At 41.2% G+C, this 19,561-nt stretch overlaps 1 protein-coding gene across 2 annotated transcripts in view; it reads left to right on the top strand.

Moving 5' to 3' along the window:
* Positions 1–10,669: 10,669 nt before the first annotated feature.
* The window catches only part of PAWR (pro-apoptotic WT1 regulator), a 131,675-nt gene continuing 122,783 nt past the window's right edge, over positions 10,670–19,561 (top strand). For both annotated transcript variants that reach the window (XR_016037547.1, XM_088836819.1), the window contains exon 1: positions 10,670–11,330. Coding sequence is in view for 1 of the 2 variants with exons in the window: in XM_088836819.1 (XP_088692945.1) it covers positions 10,800–11,330 (531 nt within the window). In the remaining variant the exon portion in view is untranslated. The remainder of the gene's footprint in view (positions 11,331–19,561) is intronic.

The raw sequence follows: 19,561 nt of genomic DNA, 5'->3' as shown, positions 1-19,561 counted from the left end.
TTAAAGGATGTGTGAGCATTTTGATTGAATGGATGTATTTTTTTTCTTTAAGATAAAGCCATGTTTAGCTGTGTATTTAAGGAGGACTTTGAATTAGGAAAACCCTAACATAACTAAGAGAAGGCAATGGCAAGCCACTCCAGTACTATTGCCTAGAAAAATCCCATGGATGGAGGAGCCTGGTTGGCTGTAGTCCGTGGGGTCGCTAAGGGTCGGACACGACTGAGCAACTTCACTTTCATTTTTCACTTTCACACATTGGAGAAGGAAATGGCAACCCACTCCTGTGTTCTTGCCTGGAGAATCCCAGGGATGGGGGAGCCTGGTGGGCTTCTGTCTATGGGGTCGCACAGAGTCGGACACGACTGAAGTGACTTAGCAGCAGCTTTACTCAATAGTGAATTCCAGTGAAAGGCTCCTTTGTGAATAAGAAGTCATGTTATGTCATCTATGTCATCCATTTAATTTCGATTTCTTTTAATGGCAAAAAGCTCTGAAAATAGTGGCTTAATATAGGTTAAAGTACATACTCCAAGACTGATTTAAATTCATGTCTCCTCATCACCACTGTGAATCAATGGAACCATCTTGGGTGAGGTATACATTATTGAAGCTTTCTGTGGGCCAAAAAGGATGATGAATTCATGTTTTAATTTTAAAGTGATCTAAGTAGAAGTACGGAGAAGGCAATGGCAAGCCACTCCAGTACTCTTGCCTAGAAAATCCCATGGATGGAGGAACCTGGTAGGCTGCAGTCCGTGGGGTCGCTAAGGGTCAGACACCACTGAGCGACTTTACTTTCACTTTTCACTTTCACACATTGGAGAAGGAAATGGCAACCCACTCCAGTGTTCTTGCCTGGAGAACCCCAGGGAAGGGGGAGCCTGGTGGGCTTCCGTCTATGGGGTCACACAGAGTCGGACACGACTGAAGTGACTTAGCAGTAGCAGCAGCAAGTAGAAGTAACGTTCGAAAGAATTTTATGGTATTTTGGGGTACTGAAGATTTCTATTTGCAGAGAAGCTAACACGACTTTGAGCTTCAAACCACAGGAAGTCCGTCTTCTTCACTAGAAAGTTTACACTGTTGTTTGCTTTCTGTCTTTCTGTCCTTACTTCCTACATGACAGCTGAGCTGCCAGACTTGATGGGGTTTCTTTTAGCAGCATCCACAATGCTCTGTGTAGGACCTCGGATCAAAAGATTTGTTTAGCGTCATGGTCAAACACAACCATGATGTAACAAAACTAGGAACGCACACCCCTCAGTTAAGTTGTTTCTCCCCTTCTCTGTCTGTCTCTATAGAGCACATCTACGACTTACGCATGAAGTTCAATCACATTTTGTTCTTTGGAAAGTCAGTGGACTAACTATAATAGAGAAGAGTTTCCTTTTCTGATCTCTTTTCTAGTTAAAATTTCTTGAAAAGGCTGATATCAGGACCAGGCTCTGCAGCAAAGTCTCATTTAGGAACTGCTGGCACAGCCCAATTCCTGTTGATGCTGAGAGCAATGAGTCCTGACAATGCATGGGGTGTCTTTAGCAAAGAAGACTGACCAGGAGTGTTACTGAGCTCAGGTGCTCCATCTGTACCCAGAAACCAAAATATTCCAGTCACATAAAGTTTTCCAGGACAAAGACATTTTTTCACCATTTGGAAAATGACAAGGGCTTGCCAAGTCTCCAAAAGGGGGTCAGAAAAACTGGAATACGTGTTCACTGGCACCAGTGTATGAAATAAAATGAACAATAATGGAAGATCTGGTTAAAATGAGAGGCATCAGTGGTTTCATCCAGTTGTTTGCCTATTGAAGGAAAGTGGTTTAGGAGCCAGTTGAAGAATCTGTTTCCAGATATTAGAAGAAAGATCCATGATTCTAAAGGGAAACATGACTTTTGATACGGCATGACTTCAGTTTTCTTCCTTTGCCTCAAGCCATAAACCATTTCAAATATTTCTAGGGTGCATGGCTTCATTAAAGTTTCTAGAATTTGATGTCTTCTTTTGCTTGGCAAAAAAAGGGGACATTTTAAGGTCATCCTAAGACATATCAGGCAAGTTCGATTTTGTTAAAGTTTCAGACTTTTAAAACCAAAACTTTTTGCATGAAACTATTTATACTATACAAGTTCAAGCATTTTTCCTTTAAAAATTACTTTTAAATTCCAGCATATTTCAAATATACAAAAGTGCAGAAAATGATATAACAAATAATCTAGGTAGCCCCTACGCTGAAATTTAACAAATGTTAATGCACATTTTTCTTAGATCTGTTTCCTTTTTAAAGAAATAAAACATAAGTAACAGTAACATTACAGCTCCTATACCTTTTCCTTCCATCTGTCTTCAGAAATGTTAATAACTAATAAGCTGAATATGGTATATTTGCATTTATATTACAAAAATATGCATGTGTCAACAGTATGGAAATTTATGTGACTAGTGTCATACTTCACATATCCTTCTTTTTTTTTTTGCTGCACTGCACTGCTTCAGAGAAGGCAATGGCAACCCACTCCAGTGTTCTTGCCTGGAGAATCCTAGGGACAGCGGAGCCTGGTAGGCTGCTGTCTATGGGGTCGCACAGAGTCGGACACGACTGACGCGACTTAGCAGCAGCAGCAGCAACAGCACTGCTTGGGGGATCTTAGTTTCCTGACCAGGCATTGGGCAGTGAAAGTGGAATCCTAACCACTGGACGCACTGGACTGCCAAGGAATTCCCTACATATCCATTTGAAACTAGTTTGAGATGATGTTTCTGAAATTATATAAATGTTCCATTGTACTACTAAATTATAATTTATATATTCACTCTCCTGCTATCTGCAAGTAACTTTTCCATTTTCTCACTATTACAATTAGTGCTGCAGTGAACATGTATGTCCATGTTTTCCTCTGCTCATGTCTTCTATAAGGTACGTACCTAAGAGTGCAACTGCTAGGTTGTCGGGAAATCACATTTTCATCTTGACCAGGTAAAAGAGGAAACCCAGTGTTCCTTTCTTTGAACACATCTGACTCCAAATGTGTGCAGGGGTTTCCCACACTAACCAATTCTCCCACTCTCTGGACACCAACTGGATGCCCTGCAATTCAGTTATAATACTAACTAGCCAGTTTGCACAGAACCCACAGGTTAATGGCTCAGTCCCAGAAGACGCAACAGGGAAGAAGATAACTCTGCCAAGACTTTTGACTATGGACATGAACAGAAAAACAGGACATTGACCAGATTAGATTCTAGAGTCAATGAAATTTTGTTCTTTAAGAGGGACGGTAGGAAAAACAATAACCCCCAAGAATTCCAGGCCCTAATCTCCAAAACTTGTGAATATATTAAAAAATTATATGGCAAAAAGAGATTTGATGTTGAAGATGGAGTTAAGATTGCCAGTCAACTGATTTTAAAATAGATTATCCAGATGGTTCCAATATAGTCTCAAGGATCCTTACAGGTGGAAGAGGGAGGCAGAAGAGAGTCACAGGGAGATGTGACGATGGAAGGAAGGCACAGAGAGAAGGGTCATTGCTTGCTTTGAAGACGACCAAGTGCCAAGGAATGTGGGCGGCCTCTAGAGGCTGGAAGGGGCAGGAAATGGATTCTTCCAGAGAGCGTCCAGAAAGGAATGCAGCACTGCCGGTTCCTTCATTTTAACTCAGTAAGACCCATTCCCTGTAAGACATCTACAGAACTGTAAGATGATAAAATCATGGTGTTGAAAATGCCAAGTCTGTGGAAGCTTGTTACAGCAGTAAGTAGAAAACAAACACAGAGGGGATTAATGTAGAGCGCATTTGTGTGTTGAAGGGAATTATTTAAAAGAAGAAACTGATTATGCATGAGAGGAGAGTTTAATTGTAGGAGTGAAGCCCTCGAAAGGGGAAAGATACAGATGGCAGGACTGCCTTTGAAAGGAGCTGAGAACTTCATCTAAAAGTAAGGAGGCATGGAGTAGATCCAGATGGTGGGTAGAGGTGTGTTAGCAAGATGAGAAACCACACTCATGTAGGTCCTACTTTAGTCAATGAATGGGCAGGCCAGTTCATCAACTGAGAGCAAGGGTGGGATGAGGAGGTTTTGGAGGCTTAAGGGACTGATGTGAACTACTCATTCTGCAGCACAGGAGAACGCTCTTACTGAGACTACAGGATTGCCAGACAGGATGTGCCGCCTGGTTCCCCGGTGGAGACTGTGACCACGCAACGCTTCCCAGGTGGCTCAGTGGTAAAGAATCCACCTGCCATTGCAAGACACGTGGATTTGATCCATGGGTCGGGAAGATCCCTTGGAGTAGAAAATGGCACCCCACTCCAGTTTTCTTGCCTGGAGAATCCCACGACAGAAGAGCCTGGCGGGCTACGGTCCACAGGATTGCAGGAGAGTCGGACAGCACTTAGTGACTCAGCAGTGCACACAGGAAGGAAGGCACGGTATTTTTAACTTAACCTTATTTCAGCTGAGCAGGTGGAGGCACAGAAGAGGCTAATAATGGCCAGCTTTAAAATCCAAGCTGAGTAAGGAAGGTAGGACAAGAAAAAGGCGTGTCAGATAATGAAAAACTGGTGGGACCCATAGATTAAAAATTGGCTGGAGTCGGGGTACCAGATTAAGTGTACTAAAGGGGTAGGAAGAAGAATGGTTGAAAAATGGGAAGTTTAAACTGACAGTTTGGAGGTGCACTGACTGCTGATGACGTAACTGTGGGAATGGCTAGCTGCAGAAGGGTAAAGAGAAAATGATATTGGAAGTGAGGACCTCAAGCATCTGAGAAGCCCGGATATTGGATAATCTTTGTACATATTATCACTAAGAGCTGACATAAGTAGAAGAAAAGATAGTCGGCCAGGAGCAGAGGTCCTGAGTAAGTCAAGAGTGACTGGGAAGTTGGTTGATGAAAGCAGCAAGGAGGTTGCTCTTTGTAGGAGGCAGCAAGTCTGATGGCATTAAATTCAGCCTGTGAGAAATAGCTCTAATCATCAGAGGTGTAAAATTAGCAGAAGGTTCTACTTTCACTGACATCCAGTCAAAACAGAAGTTCTCATCTATCAGTAATATATTCCATAATTCAAGGTGTAAAATGATACATTATTGTATTTTTTGATGCAAATAGTACAGATAGAATTTATCAGAGCTCCAGCATTCATGGTGCACAAATCTATGTATCTGTGTACCTCAAACAGAGGACACATGTATGAAGCCAGATGTTTTATGCTTTAACTCATAATAAAATTAATCATAAAAATGCAGATAAACAGGATTATAGAAACATGTCTGAGAGTAAACTAATGAATAATTAGGTAGTTTTTCTGGATTTTTGTGATGTTTATGGAACTTTTCAATTTGTTAAAGTTTATAATTTTAAAAATTGTTCATTCTAAACATTAATTTTTTAAATCTATTTTTTTTTCTTAAAGAAGGTGCCCTAAGTTTTATAAGCTTCAGACAAAAACTAGATCTTCCCCAATTAGGCCACAAATCTTGCCTAAGGTTTAACAGCAGTCAATGGAAAAAGGGAATATTTTCTAGCTATAAAACACATAGTTTTACTATGGTTAAAAAAGTAACAAAGGGAAATTCAACTATTCTTAGTATTAATGTCAGACATTTTTTCCTGGGAACATTATGTGATGCAATTTTCATAAACAGCCTCCAGAAAACAGTACATTTCATAGAGCTTTTCCCAATACTGTCACTCAGTAGGGACTTAAGATGTACTTCAATCGGGGTGAGAATAAGAAGCAGAGGTCTCTACTTGTTTAGCCTCATCACAGATCAGATGTGAAAGTATTTAGAAATCTGCAAAATGGATACATTAGACCTCCTGTTAAGCATAACGGACTGAACACACTTATTGCTACTACTCCCTCAAGTAATTTCACTAAAATGAAAGTAAAGTGATAAACCAGGAACAACCAAGAGGATGGGAAATGAGAGCAAAATTTTGGAAGATGGAAGACGAAAAACAGATGTTAGCAGAGAAGAAAAAGGTGAATTCTAACCACCTTCAAGAGACAAAGTCAGCAAGGATTCCTTTATGTCCTAAAGAAGAAAGCTCAGAAATTAGAGGCAGCAGCATATACTTCAGAAAGGGAAGAAAGAATGGGAAAGAAAAAAAGAGGATTGGCTAAAAATCTACTTAAAGGGCAATTAGATTCTCAAGTCCTTGCTGTAAGGCCTGATAACAAGGAGGCTGTCTCTCCAGATTGCTGTCTCTCCTGATATTGGTAGAGGATTGGAAGTTCATGCGCTGGCGCTGTCGGATTTACAAATGTACTCACTTGAACACAACAGGCGTTCAACATAGGGACTGAGTGAAACCTGCATGCTGAGTTTTGAGACCCCCCAGTCCCTTCTCTTTACTTGGCACTTGAAATAGCTGACAACTAGCGTCACAGACAGAAAGCGTTTCTTTCCGGGAAACTGATGTGACCAGGAGTAAACACCAAGGATGCTGACGACCGACACATGCCTCCACAAAACACCTGGGTCCAAATACCAGCTCCCGAAATGGGGACCGTCAGTCAACAAACGCTGCCTTTTGAGAGAAGAGCATCCAGTCAACTTTTCAGGGCTTCAGTCTAAAATACGAATGAACAGGGACTTTCCTGGTGGTCCAGTGGTTAAGACTCTGCCCTTCCACTGAAGGGGGCACAGGTTTGATCCCTGGTCAGGGAACTAAGTTCCTGCAGGCCACGCAGAGTGGCCAGTAAATAAATAAAATATGAATGAATAGCAGACTGATAAGGTGAAAACAGGAAAATGAAAAATGAAGACTGAAATAATCAAGAAGATGAAAGGGGACATATAGATAAGAGATGCAGTGTAGGACCAGCAGAAGAAAAGTTAAAGGAGTTTCCTTAGAAAAGATAATGAATGTGACAAAAGAACAGGATAATATGGAAGGAGAACATTTAGGGACTAAGAAACAGATCACAGAAAAAATGGCGGCAGAAACAGAAAATTCAATAGAAAGTCTGGCAAATAAGAGACAAAATATCCCTGAAAACAGAATAACATGCCAAACAGACAGAAACTAGAAAAGACAGATAGTTACTAGGGAACACTTATAAATTCAACATCTATTTAGCAGGGCTTTCAGGAAGAGAAGAGAGGAAATGGAAGGGAAGAATTACCAAAGATATAAGAAAAGGCAATCTCCCAGCTGAAGGCCAGAGGGCAGATTTAGAGGGCCCACTGAGTGCCTAACATATAATGAAAAAAGAAACCATGGCAAACCTTTTCGATAATTAAGAAGATGGGTTAGAAGTTCCAAAACTTTAAGAGAGAAAAGACAAAGGAATCTGAATGCCTTTGGTTTTCTAGCAACTGTAACTCTGGAAACTAGAAGACAATATAGTGATGCCCTCAAAATTATAAAGGAAAATGGTTTCTGACCTAGAGTTCCAAGCCCCACCAAACTATTAACCAAGTGTGAAGACAAAGGAAAAACAGTTTTCAACATACACAGTCTCCAAGAACGTGCAATCTGATCTCCAGAGTATACTGAAGGGGAGTGCTCAACTAAACTAAGGGAAAAGAGGACAATATGGAATTCAGGAAACAAGGAGTCTGTACAGGAAATGATTCCCAGGATGTTAGGCAAGTGTAATCCCAGGATAAGCACAGAGCAATGAGCCTTAAAAATCAGTCCAGAGTAGAGTAGGGGGTGGAGAGCTCCAGGCGAGATACCTCCAAGAAAACGAGAACCGACAGATCATCTGACATGATTAACTGCATTGAAAGGAAGACAGTTTGGGGGGAAATTGGGACTGACATAAAGGAAATACTTGACAAAGTCACAGCTGGGCGTGGAGGCAACTCCTGGCAGGTATCTAGAGGACAGAAGCCAAGGGTTCTGCTAAACATCCTGCAGTGGACAGGAGGACACCCCCAAAGAGTTAGCCAGTCCCAAATGTCCACAGTGCTGCAGTTGAGAAAACAGTCCTGGAGTCTTTGAGGATTATTTCATCAGAACGCTGTACATAAAGATTGATGACATGCAAGCGTGGCAGTTTAGAACTGACTCAGCTAAATATTTTGATGCAATGATGGAAGCAGTCTGGCTGTGAAATATATCTTTGGGAATATTGAGAATGGTAGGGTGAAGACAAAAGATATAATAATAATAATATACAGTGCTTTGTACCTCAGTAATTGCTTTCATCCATGATTCCTAGGGCACTTTATAGACTAATAATAACTACTCTGGTACTCACATACTACCTTTTATCTAAGGATCTCAGGCACTTTCACAGCACTCTCACAATGTAGGAAGTATTATTATCCCCATTTTGTATGTAAGTAAACAGAGGCCCAAAAGCTAAGCAACTTTCCCAAAGTCACACGTCAGTAGCAGCCAACATTCCTGACTCAGCGCTTGTTAATACTGAGAGAACTGGTCTAAGAGATGCAGTGATAAATTATGTGGCAGAGTGTTATCCTAGTTCATTCAGGATCTATTCAAGTTAATAATGTGTATTTAGTACCTTATCTTTTTGGTCTATATCTCCTCTCACCTTTAGAAACCCAGGACTCTGTTCAATATCCTATTAATAAAAGAGACTATATTTACAGAGTGTTCTCCTTGACCAAGCAATGTTCAATTCTTAACTTAAAAACATATGCTGTTGTTACTGGCTTTATAGTAAAGAAAGCCGAGTTGCAGAGAATTTAAAGAACATGCCCAAGATCGCTCAGCTGTTTATATGTTTGAATTCAGGTACATTATATCCTCTTTCCACTATATCCTGCAGTCCCTCCAACAAAATCCTCTGGGAAGTTACAAAGCATATTAACGTGAACCTGTTTAATGCCCAAACCTCTTCCCTCCTGCCCTCCAAACTCAGAAAACAGAGCAATGAATCATTAATTAAGGAGTTTCAAGTGACGCACCCAGGTTGCTACCAGCCAGGCTCAGCCTTTTAAACCGATTCCCGAGGAAGGCCTTTGATTTTTTAAAGGGTTTTTCCGAAACTCAATCTGGGTTATCCACATGTTCACTTCCAGGAGACAGACCAAAAAGGAGAACTGGGTGACCTTCCCCTCTGACAGATAAACAGCATGTGAATCACTGTGTCCCGTCCTTATTCCTGGGCAGGCCCACGCTGAGGGCTCACCCACCATGTGCCACCTGGGCAAAACAGGTAGTACTAAGTAGGAAGAAAGATTTACCTTAGGTAAGAATGTGACTCAGTGCTCGCCTACTTTTTACAAAATGGTGACCAGGCATTTGTACACTTGACAGTGATGTGCCCTGGCATTACTCTGATACAGTAAAGTCTGCCTCCTCAGGTGCCTGACAGTGGCAGTTCAGCCTACCCTGATCCAGAAATCTGAGATGATCTGAATCTGAAGATAAGATTTATCCTATGGCACGTTAACGGCAGAAGAATAGACAATCACCGCCCTAGCTCAAATCAAATCAGCCTCAAAGCAGCTTTAGGACTTTGGGAGGAAGCTTTGCTGCTAAATTCCCTATCTGTGAAGAGGAGGTGCAGAGACAGAGTCAAGAGGAAACTCCAATTTGATTGGGATCGCCGATACAATATATTTTAAAATGAGTTCAACATTTTGTTCCTGCAAACCTAAGATAGTAGTAAAGCCTTGATAATACACTGACAATTGAAGCCCCTCCTTTCGGCCGACACTCTCACCTGAGACCACAGACATAGAAGGAGAGGGGCCTGGGTTTCAGCTCTTCCTCCTCTCCTGCCTGCCACCCCAGTGCATCTGAAAAGGAGGCAGCGACGAGGAAAAAAGAGGCGAGAGTCTTTTCCCATCCTGGCTAGTCAGGCCCTAAATCACCACCGGTTGATTGCCTTTTCCCCTTCAGCCAGCAGCATTTGAGATTTTTCCCTGGAAGAGTATGTCTTGTACTTAAAAGGAAGAGTGGTGGGAGACAGGACAGGCGGAGGACGGCGTGCGGGGCCCTTCGCGCTCCAGCGTCGCAGGCGCCCGGAGGCCGGAGCCGCGCGGCGGCGCGCCCAGGAACGCGTGGCTGCGCGGCGTCCGCGGGGCTGGCGGCGGCGGGCCGGGCCCGGCGTCGCGCACCTGAGCGCCGGGGGGCGGGGCGCCGGCGGGCGCGGCCCCCCCGCGCGCCGCCTCGGTCCTTTCCGCCCGCGCTTCGGCGGCGCTCGGCTCCGCTCCCTCCCCTCCCTCCCTCCTCCCAGCACCGGAGAACCGCGGGCTCCGGGCGGCGAGCTGGCCGTGGCTTCTCGCGCGCCGCCGTGTCGGCTCACCTGGGCGCCCGCTCCCAGCCGCGCTCCTCGTCCCCCCGCCAGCTCCGCTCAGGTAAGGGGCCTCCGGGGCAGTGCGCGCTGCCCGCGAACCTGCGCCCCGGGACTCGGCTGGACGGCTGGGTCGCTTAGGGGGCCCCGCGGCGGTGCGGGTGTGGGCGGCCGGCCCCCGGAGCGGCGCGAGGGCTGGGGGCGCGACGGGCCGACAGGTGGCGGGTCTCCGCCTCCCTCCTCCCCTCCGGGGCGCCGACCGTCCGGGCCCCGCCGTGGAGGTGCGTCGGGGAATCGGCGGGGGCGACTCCTCGGCCGCGGCGCTGAGAGGGGGCGCTCGGGGCGGAGGGCCCTGAGGGGCGCGGCCGCGGGGCAGACCCTCGAGCCGGGCGCCGACCTCACGCTTCCCTCCCGCCCCCTTTTGTGTTTCCCCGCAGACCGGCCGGTCCCGGCGGGAGGCGCGGCCGCCCCAGCGCCCGGGGCTCGTCCCCTCGCCTCCTCCGGGCGGCGGGAAGGAAGAGGCGGCGGCGGGCGGCCTGAGGTGAGAGCCCGGCCGGCCCCGCTGGGAACATGGCGACCGGTGGCTACCGGACCGGCGGCGGCGGCGGCAGCACCACAGACTTCCTGGAGGAGTGGAAGGCGAAGCGCGAGAAGATGCGCGCCAAGCAGAATCCCCCGGGCCCGGCCGCCGCCGCCGGGGGCAGCGCCGACGCGCCCGGGAAGCTCCCGCCCGGGGCCCTGGGCGCCCCTGCCGCCGCCGCGGCGGCCAACGAGCTCAACAACAACCTCCCGGGCGCCGCCGCCGCACCTGCCGCCCCCGGCCCCGGCCCCGGCCCCGGGGGCGTGAACTGCGCCGCGGGCCCCGCGCCGCTAAACCGCGCCGGCCCCGGCCCGCGGCGGCCGGAGGACGAGTGCGCCCCCACCGCCGCCGCCTCTTCGGGGGCAGCGCCCGCCCGGGGCGGCGAGGAGGAGCGGGACTGCGCCCCGGAGAAGGGCAAGAGCTCGGGCCCCAGCGCCAGGAAGGGCAAGGGACAGATCGAGAAGAGGAAGCTGCGGGAGAAGCGGCGATCCACCGGCGTGGTCAACATCCCTGCCGCAGAGGTGAGCCGGGCGGGGCCGCGGCCGGACCCTGGAGGGCTGCCGCCTCCTGGTCTCATCTCTCCGGGACTCAGAGCTTTCCCCCTCGAGCCTGCACTTCTTAGCCTTTCTCTGAGTAGGCAGGCAGGGGGTGATGGAGCTTTACTCTCAACAAACGCTTCCTGGGAAGTTCCCCAGCCCAGAGTCGGACACGTGCTTTTCAGGCTTCCTGGCTAAGATCTCAGACACCACAGCCTCCTTTTCACTGGTGGAAGGATAGCATGGGGCTTCAGAACTTGCCTACGTTGTTTCTGCTTGATCAGTTAGAAAAATTGGTGAATGGTGATGACGACGTACTCTATTTAGTTTCCCAGGTGTCGGTCTTAAGTTATCGGATCGTTTATCTCTTCTTCCCTCTTAGCAGTGTTTAATAGCACCTGTAAAGAAAATTTGGCCTTAGCACTACCCCAGACAGCTTTATCTTTCAATGAACCGAAGATAAGTATATCCAACCGAGCATATGTACTGTTTCATATATACACCAGCTTTTGGAAATTGCGCGCGCGCACACAAACACACTTTTTTCTTGAGTGGTATTCTGGACAATAGGAACGCTGGAGCAACCCACAGTTCTTTTGCTCTCTCCTTGTGTTGAAGTATTTGACCCTGTGTATTCTGGAAAACATTTGTGGTAGGTTTGGGAATTTTTTTGGGGGGGGGGAGTGGTGGTGGTTTTTTTTTTTTTTTTTGGTATTTTTGAGCAGTCTCAGAAATATTTCTGTGGGCAGCAGTAGCATCTTCCCATTAGAATGCCTGGTGAAACTTTTTTACTTATGGTATAACAGCACTTCTCTCTACTCAACAAAACAATCGTAAACAAATTTTTAGTTGCTTAAATAGTAACTTACCGGCTTGGGGAGGTGATTCAACAATCCTGTTTCACCCTAAGTAGTTGCATCTTTTGCTCATTGGCTCTAAGGTTTTAACCTTTTTTTTTTCCTCCTAGCCTTCTAATTTATTCAACTTTGACACACAGTAAGTAAATAGTAAGAATTCACCAACTTTAGTTGTGGTTCAGATAAAAACATCTGCAATAAGTTAGTGTGTGTATCAAACATACCAAATTTTTGAGTCTTAATATGATTTCCATACCTAGAAAATCAGTTTGTCTTTGAAGGGTATATTTTTATGCATGTTTCAGGAAGATTTTTATCAGCCAGCAAAACTGTCCTCTGTGGTTTGCTACTTGCACAGAAGATCTGTTATTCATTAAATTGCTTTAAAAGGAATTCATGAGAGTGGTAATCAAATTTCTAGGGTTTTTTTTTTTAAGTTAAAAATATGAAGATTAAGGAGAAACTGAAGACAAGCCTTTGGAAAAGTTACATTCCTCAGCGTTATTTTTAAATATAGCTGATGGTCCAAATAAAATAATTTGTCATTTCCAATCTTTTCCTCATTGTTCATTTGACAGGGGTCTTATTTTGGGAGATCTCTTGGCAGATGTTAAACTTCATTTTTTTGTCTGGCTGCTTGTGCTAAAATTGTTATTTCTCAATACCTTTTTGTGTTTGTTTTTTTAACAAGGGTAATGTTTACTGGGAGAAGTATGGTGTATCTTGTGAGGTCCTAAGAAACATCCTTTGTTAATATTCGTGCTTTGGGTAAGGGAACACAGTGCTGAGAATGTAGATGACTCCCCGTTACAATTGAGTCTAATACTCTGGAATGTTTTTCGTTTGGGTGTTGGCAACTCCTAAATTTAATCTTCCTTAAAAACAAACAACCCAGGGTACCATTTTTTTTGTCTGTGGAATTTGAACCTTTCTTACTGAATAGGGAATTGAGTACTGCTTGCTTTTTGTGGTAACTATGGCTCTATCTGTTTCGTGCTGTAGGACCCAACAAAACATGATAATGTTTTACCACAGTATCTAATTAGCAGGCATATTTCTTGAGTTCCTCCTCTCCATATTTTCAGTTTTTAAAAAAATAAAGTCTTTCAGATTATGTTAATCATGTGCCATTCATTTCTCTTAGTAGTTTCATCATTGTAAATGGCAGTTGCTGTGGAGTTTCTTGTATAATACAGTTTAGCACTACTGTTTTAAAAAGTCATATAATATTTTATGAAATTTTCAGGCATAAAATATAAAAATATTATAAAATATTTTATAATATTATAAAATATAAAAAGATCAGTCAATATTCAAAAGTAGACTTGTATTTTATATATATGTGTGTGTGTGTGTGTGTGTATATGTATAGTGTTGAATGACTAATCTCTTATTTTCAGGCAATATCCCCAACCAAGTTTATATTAGTAGATTAGCATGTAACTTGTATGCAAAGAGTCTGTTTTAGTGTTTGATAAACATTAAATTTCTTCAAAAGTATTTATTAAGCATCTGTGTAAAACATTTGTTGTGACTTTCATTAACTTACTTTACTGATTACAGAGTAACTATAAAATTGTTACAAAAGAACCTGACAGCAGATAAAGCTGATGCAAGCAACTGGAAGATAGTTTTAGTAAGGAAGCAGTTCAGAATCTTAAAGTGTAGGTGGTGGGGGAATACTGCATGTGATGGCTATAATAAATGCAAATATACAGATGCTCACTAATGACATAAACTTTAGTTGCTCTTGTGTACTAAGTAAGAGTTTTTTTAAAAAAGACTTTTTTCTAAATTTCTACCTTTTCTGTTTTTTTGAGTACTGGCCTGAATTGGATAGCTTGAATGTAATATACTTACTGCAATATTTTTTATACATTTATTAGATCAGCCACATTTATTACATGTCTCTGTTCAAGGCACTATCATAAGCACTCTAGAGAAAACAAGAACAAGGCAGTGTATATTTTCAAGTAGCAAGACTGTAATCTAGGAAGAAGGCATAATTACATGAAACTTTAGGAGGTACTGAGTTAACAGTTTAAAAGCCATCTTAACACAGCATGTAGCTAATTGTTAATTAAAATTGTTGTCTGTTAACAGACAACATCTCTTAACATCTCCTTTATCTCTAAAGGAAAGAGATGATGGGTCTAAGAGTAGCTGTTGAGGTTGAGGGTCTTGAACTGAGACATTTCTTTACTTATATGTTTATACATATATATATTCACACATAAATGCATATATACCTGTTAGTATAGTATTTTAAATGTCAAAGTGCAGTGGTTCTTAGCTGTGGCAGCATATCAACACTATGAGGATATTAAAAACTGCTTCCCCTTTGCTGATTATTTGCCTTCTCCCTCCTTGACCCCTTACATTTAATGAGTCTGGGATGGATCCCAGGTATTAATATTTTGATAAGCTCCCCATGTGAGTCAGGATTTAGTATTATTGGGTTGCAGTCTAGGGATGCAGAAATGAATAGGACACAGGCTTTGCCCACAGGAGGCAAGGCCTCCTGTATTATCTTAAGTAATACAGGTAGCTGTATTAAGTACAGTGTCAAGTACAGGCGATATCCTGAGCAGGGTACCTCACTCAGGAGGGTTCGTTGGGTAAGTCTTCCTCCATGCTTATACCCACGTTTTCAGAGTGCTTGCGAGGAATCGCCATTGGGTAAGTGTGCATGAATGGATTAACAGAGGTGATTCATAGAAACTATAATCTTTCAGTAGATAGAGATCTAGTGCTGAGTCGCTTTCAGTCATGAAAACTCTGCGACTCGTGGACTGTAGCCCACCAGGCTCATCTGTCTGTAGAATTCTCCAGGCAAGAATAGTGGAGTGGGTTGCCATTTCCTTCCCCAGGGGATTTCCCTGACCCAGGGATTGAACCCCAGTCTCTTACCTCTCCTGCACTGGCACGCAGGTTCTTTACGGCTTCCACCACCTGGGAAGTCTCAGATAGAGGTCAAATGACACTAAAGTTTGGATTTAAATATAAAAGTTAAAATTTATTGAAACTTAACTGTTTTCACTGTGGTCAGCTAAAGTGTTTTACGTATTGTCTTAATTAATGCTCACAGCAATCCCCAATGGTAGTTATAGTTACTGTTTTCATCGTTTCCAGAGTAGAAAATGGAGGTTTAGAGAGTTTAAATGACTCAAGATCACATGGGAAGTGAATAAATGGTAGAGTAGTATTTTAAAAGTTTTTGGTTTTTTGTGTATGTGTGTGTCTAGGGAAAAAGGAGTTTTTAAGAGTTAATCAGTCTTACATATAGCTTATTTCTCTAGGTTTTTTCAATAACTTTTTATTAGAGGTTTATCTTAAATGATTTAAACTTATAAATGGGGAAAACAATGAAAGTATGAAATTGAATAGAAATTAAGGTCAAATTTGTAGGCTCAGAGTTTGTTTCTAACCCTGTAGTCTGTAGTTTGCTTAGCAAAATTTCGGACACTGAATCATCAGCAAAATACAAATCTTTTGACTAGCAGTCAGAAAGTGTGGATCTTTGATTTTATTTAAGTGATACCTTGTTTTTCAGTCAAGATAGGATTATAACACCTACTCCGTAGTTTGAAGGAACATTTGATATATAGAAACTCTTCTAAGTGAAACACAATTTAAGTCGCAATTATTCAGCATATTTATTGACCATTATATAGGACAAGTTCCACTTAGTATGTCGTATAAATCCAGGAAGCTTAAGAAATGCTCTTTTGGTATGCCCATTATATTCTAGACTGTCTACTTTTCAATGTGATGAGTCAGGGGAAGGACTAATAGTGATTCAGAGTTGGAGAAAATGAACTAGTGAATAGAGTAGATACAGGGTAAATACTGAGGTTTCTTAATAAGATTTTAGTCCGAGCCTTTCTAAATGTTGAGCTCATTGATAAGTTGAAATTTTAGTATTATCAGAATTTTTAGTGAGTTTTCTAAGCTGAGAGACCTTTTTCCATAAAAATAATAATTATGTAATTAAAGCAGATGATACGTATGGTATGTGCATTAAGTACCCAGTCACTGATTTAAGCACCTTATATGTATTGGTGCATTTATTTCTTACTACAGCCTATGGGAAAATGGGACAGAAAGGGCCGGTTACTTGCCTGAGGGAAAAAGAGAGAATCTGTCTTCAAAGCCTGGTTCTTAAGAACCATTTTATTATAGTTCAGTGTATTGTATAAGTATATACCCAGTTTAATAAATACAAAGATTATTTTATAGGAAGCTAATAAATTACTGTAGAATTTGAAAATGACCATGTTACAAAAGACAGATGAAGTGGGACTTTATTGGAAAAATTCAAGAGCAAATAAATACATAAACAGTGGCATTAAAATTCTTATTTAAAATTTTTGTCAAGCTAGTGGCCTTGCGAATGCTCTTCATTATTTCTCCACTGGTTTACAGCACATATGATACGGGTCAGAAAATAATTACGCTCTTTAATAGCAGTGCTGGTATCTTAGAAGTTTAAAATTACTGGAAATATTAGAGTTGGAAATTTTCCAACACTTTTTTCTTTTCAAAAAGTGAGGTGAAATTTACATATCATAAAATTCAGCTTTTTAAAGTGTACGTCAGTGGTTTTTAGTATGTTCACAAAGATGTGCTCTAAGCGCTTTTACATTTTCATCTTAATTTTTTATTATGTTCATAGAACCTGTGGTATTTGTGGTAAATTTTAGCTCCCTACTCAGTAAAGTGCAACAGTATTCAACAGGAGAAGCTATTAAATTAATATACTGTCTGCTTTCCCTGCATTTCACAGAGAAAATGAAATTATAGAATCTTCTGTTTTTAGTTTCTTAAAACTTAGACCTCTGCTACCACTTGTTTTTACTAGAATTTAGTATAAAAGGTACATAATTTAACTGAATGTAATGTTTTCAACTTGTTTAAAATTTTACATATCTTTCATGGAGATCTGCAAAGCTCTACCATCTAAATATTTGGGAACTTTGATTCAGAGTAAACATGGAGTTTTAGGCGATTAAACTTTAGTCATTTATTACTTAAGTCAGGGTCCTAAAAGATATGGCTGTGGGTGGGGGTATCTGTACCATTTAAAATGCAGATTTCTGGGATCTACCTCAGGGAACAGTTACCTGAGACTTCATTTTAACATATGCTCACGTGATTCTTGTACTGAAGTTCAAGAACTGACTTAAATGCCCTATACTGGCTTACTGGTCTGTGAAATGAAATTGATACTGATTATTTTATTAATTCATTTAATAGTCCTGTGAGATAATGTTTCTGAAAATGTTTAAGAATGACTAAATGATAAATTATTATATAGGTATAATACATTGATAAGTAGTTGTTGATATCTAATGGAAATTTCTTACTGGGATGTTAAACATTCTTACTTTTTCCATTTATTTAAGAACTTTATAGATATTTTAACAGAGGCAACTTGAGATACTTGGGAATTGAAAGTTTCTTAAACATCTATGTAACATCATATATTTAGTACAAAATGTGTCTGCCTGGCTTCTCGAAGAAGCCTCGCCTACAGAAAAAACCTTTAATACTTAATGTGTAATCTGAACTTTACGTTCACTCATTTTTCTTTTTTGTATTCTTTAAGGGAAAATGTATGTTTGTAAATGTTTAATAGTTCAAACCCTTGAAACAGGTTTTGTCCATCTTACTATAATATTCTCAAGTGAAGTCTTTCCCTTTTGTTTACTACTCTTACATATTTGACCTGTTGGCATCCGTAACTAGCCAGTTGATTCTTAATATATTTGCTTATTGCTGAGGCAGCTTTCGGTGTAAGTCATACGCGTTTTTGTTTGTAGCTGCATACAGACTGGTGTTACAGTTGAACACCAGCCATGTATTAGTCTCCTTAGGTTATTTACACATATACCAGGCTCCATGTCAGAATGAAGTTAGAAGAACATTTAATTTTTATAAAACAGTAAAATTATTTACTTAAAGGGTAAAAACAGCTCCAGTGAGTTAGAACTTAGCATGTGAATTAGTTAATAAACATTTATTCCGTGATAGTCTTTAGAAATTTCCTTCACCAGAGTTGTATAGGTTACAATGTTTTTCAATAATAGTTTTATTTGTTTTATAAATTGAATTTAAAGAAAAAGGGCTGTTGTATTCTGAAAGTGCATATTTTTTAGAGTTTTGCTGAAATCAGCAGGTAGGAGAGGACTTAGGTTGTAGATTACAGTTCTGTGACAGCTAAATTTTGTTTGCAGACTTTTTCTTAAACTGTAAGTGACTAACTGAATAAGATAAATAAGAATAATAAAATATCAGTTTGAAATACAGTTGAAGACAAGTTTTGTAATAAAATTAAAAGATACCTTTTAATATTCAGCTAATCTGTGGGCATATAAGTGAACCACTTAATCTTATTTGAGAAATTTTCAGGTTGTAGAGTATGAAATGATCTTTCTATTTCTTTTGGAATTCTTTGCAGTATATTTTTAGTAGTATTTAAAAAAAATGGAAATCTGAGTTATGAAGAGCAAAATTAACATTCAGAAGATGGTGCTTGAGGAATGTGATTAAAAAATATTTTAGCTGACATAAAGAAGCTGCATTAAGTCTCAGATTCTTGTCAGGACTTCTTGATATTCTGTAATGCAAACAAAAGTTGATCCAAACCAAATTTGTATAAACTTATTTTTGTTTCTCCTACTGGTAAAAACTGTGTTAAAAAAGTAATGTGTTGATTGTAGTTCTCCTGTGTAAATACAAAAAAAGATAGTGAAACCTATCACTTCTTATCTTATACATATTATTTGTTTCTAATCTGTTGTCGCCATAAAAATGGAGCCACGCTATACAGATTTGTATGTATGTTTAGTCTTTCATTTTGAGTATTTTTGTGCTGTTATTCTTCAAAAATAAGGATGGATTTTTTAAAAAATTGTGGTAAAATACCATACATAAGATCTTAAATCATTTTTAATCAGTGTTATTAAATACGTTCATATTGTTGTACAGAAATGACCAGTAGCCATCCCCGTAACTCTTTCATCTTATAAAATTGAAGCTATATACTTGTTAAACAATAACTCTCCATTCTACCCTCCCTCCAGCCTCAGACAACCACCAATATACTTCTGTCTTTAGGAACAGATATGTTTGTGTTATTTGATATTAAAATATTTAAGCATTGCTTTATTGGGAAAAGACCCTACTGTTAAACAGCTATTTATTTCTTTTCATATATTGTGTTTCCTGAACCATTCAAGAAAAGTGTTGGGGTCATTCATAGCATCTTATATGGGCACCTTCAAATAATTGTGAAGGATGCCCAGAGATTTTTTTTCCAATTTCCTCTATTATTACCTTTGATTTTGGTGGGAAATT

The sequence above is a fragment of the Moschus berezovskii genome, chromosome 6 (assembly GCF_049115385.1).
Source record: "Moschus berezovskii isolate FMDL1 chromosome 6, NW_MosBer_1.0, whole genome shotgun sequence".
NCBI classification, from domain to species: Eukaryota; Metazoa; Chordata; class Mammalia; order Artiodactyla; family Moschidae; genus Moschus; species Moschus berezovskii.
The sequence above is the reverse complement of the archived record's forward strand: the minus strand, read 5'-3'. Positions and strand labels throughout refer to the sequence as shown.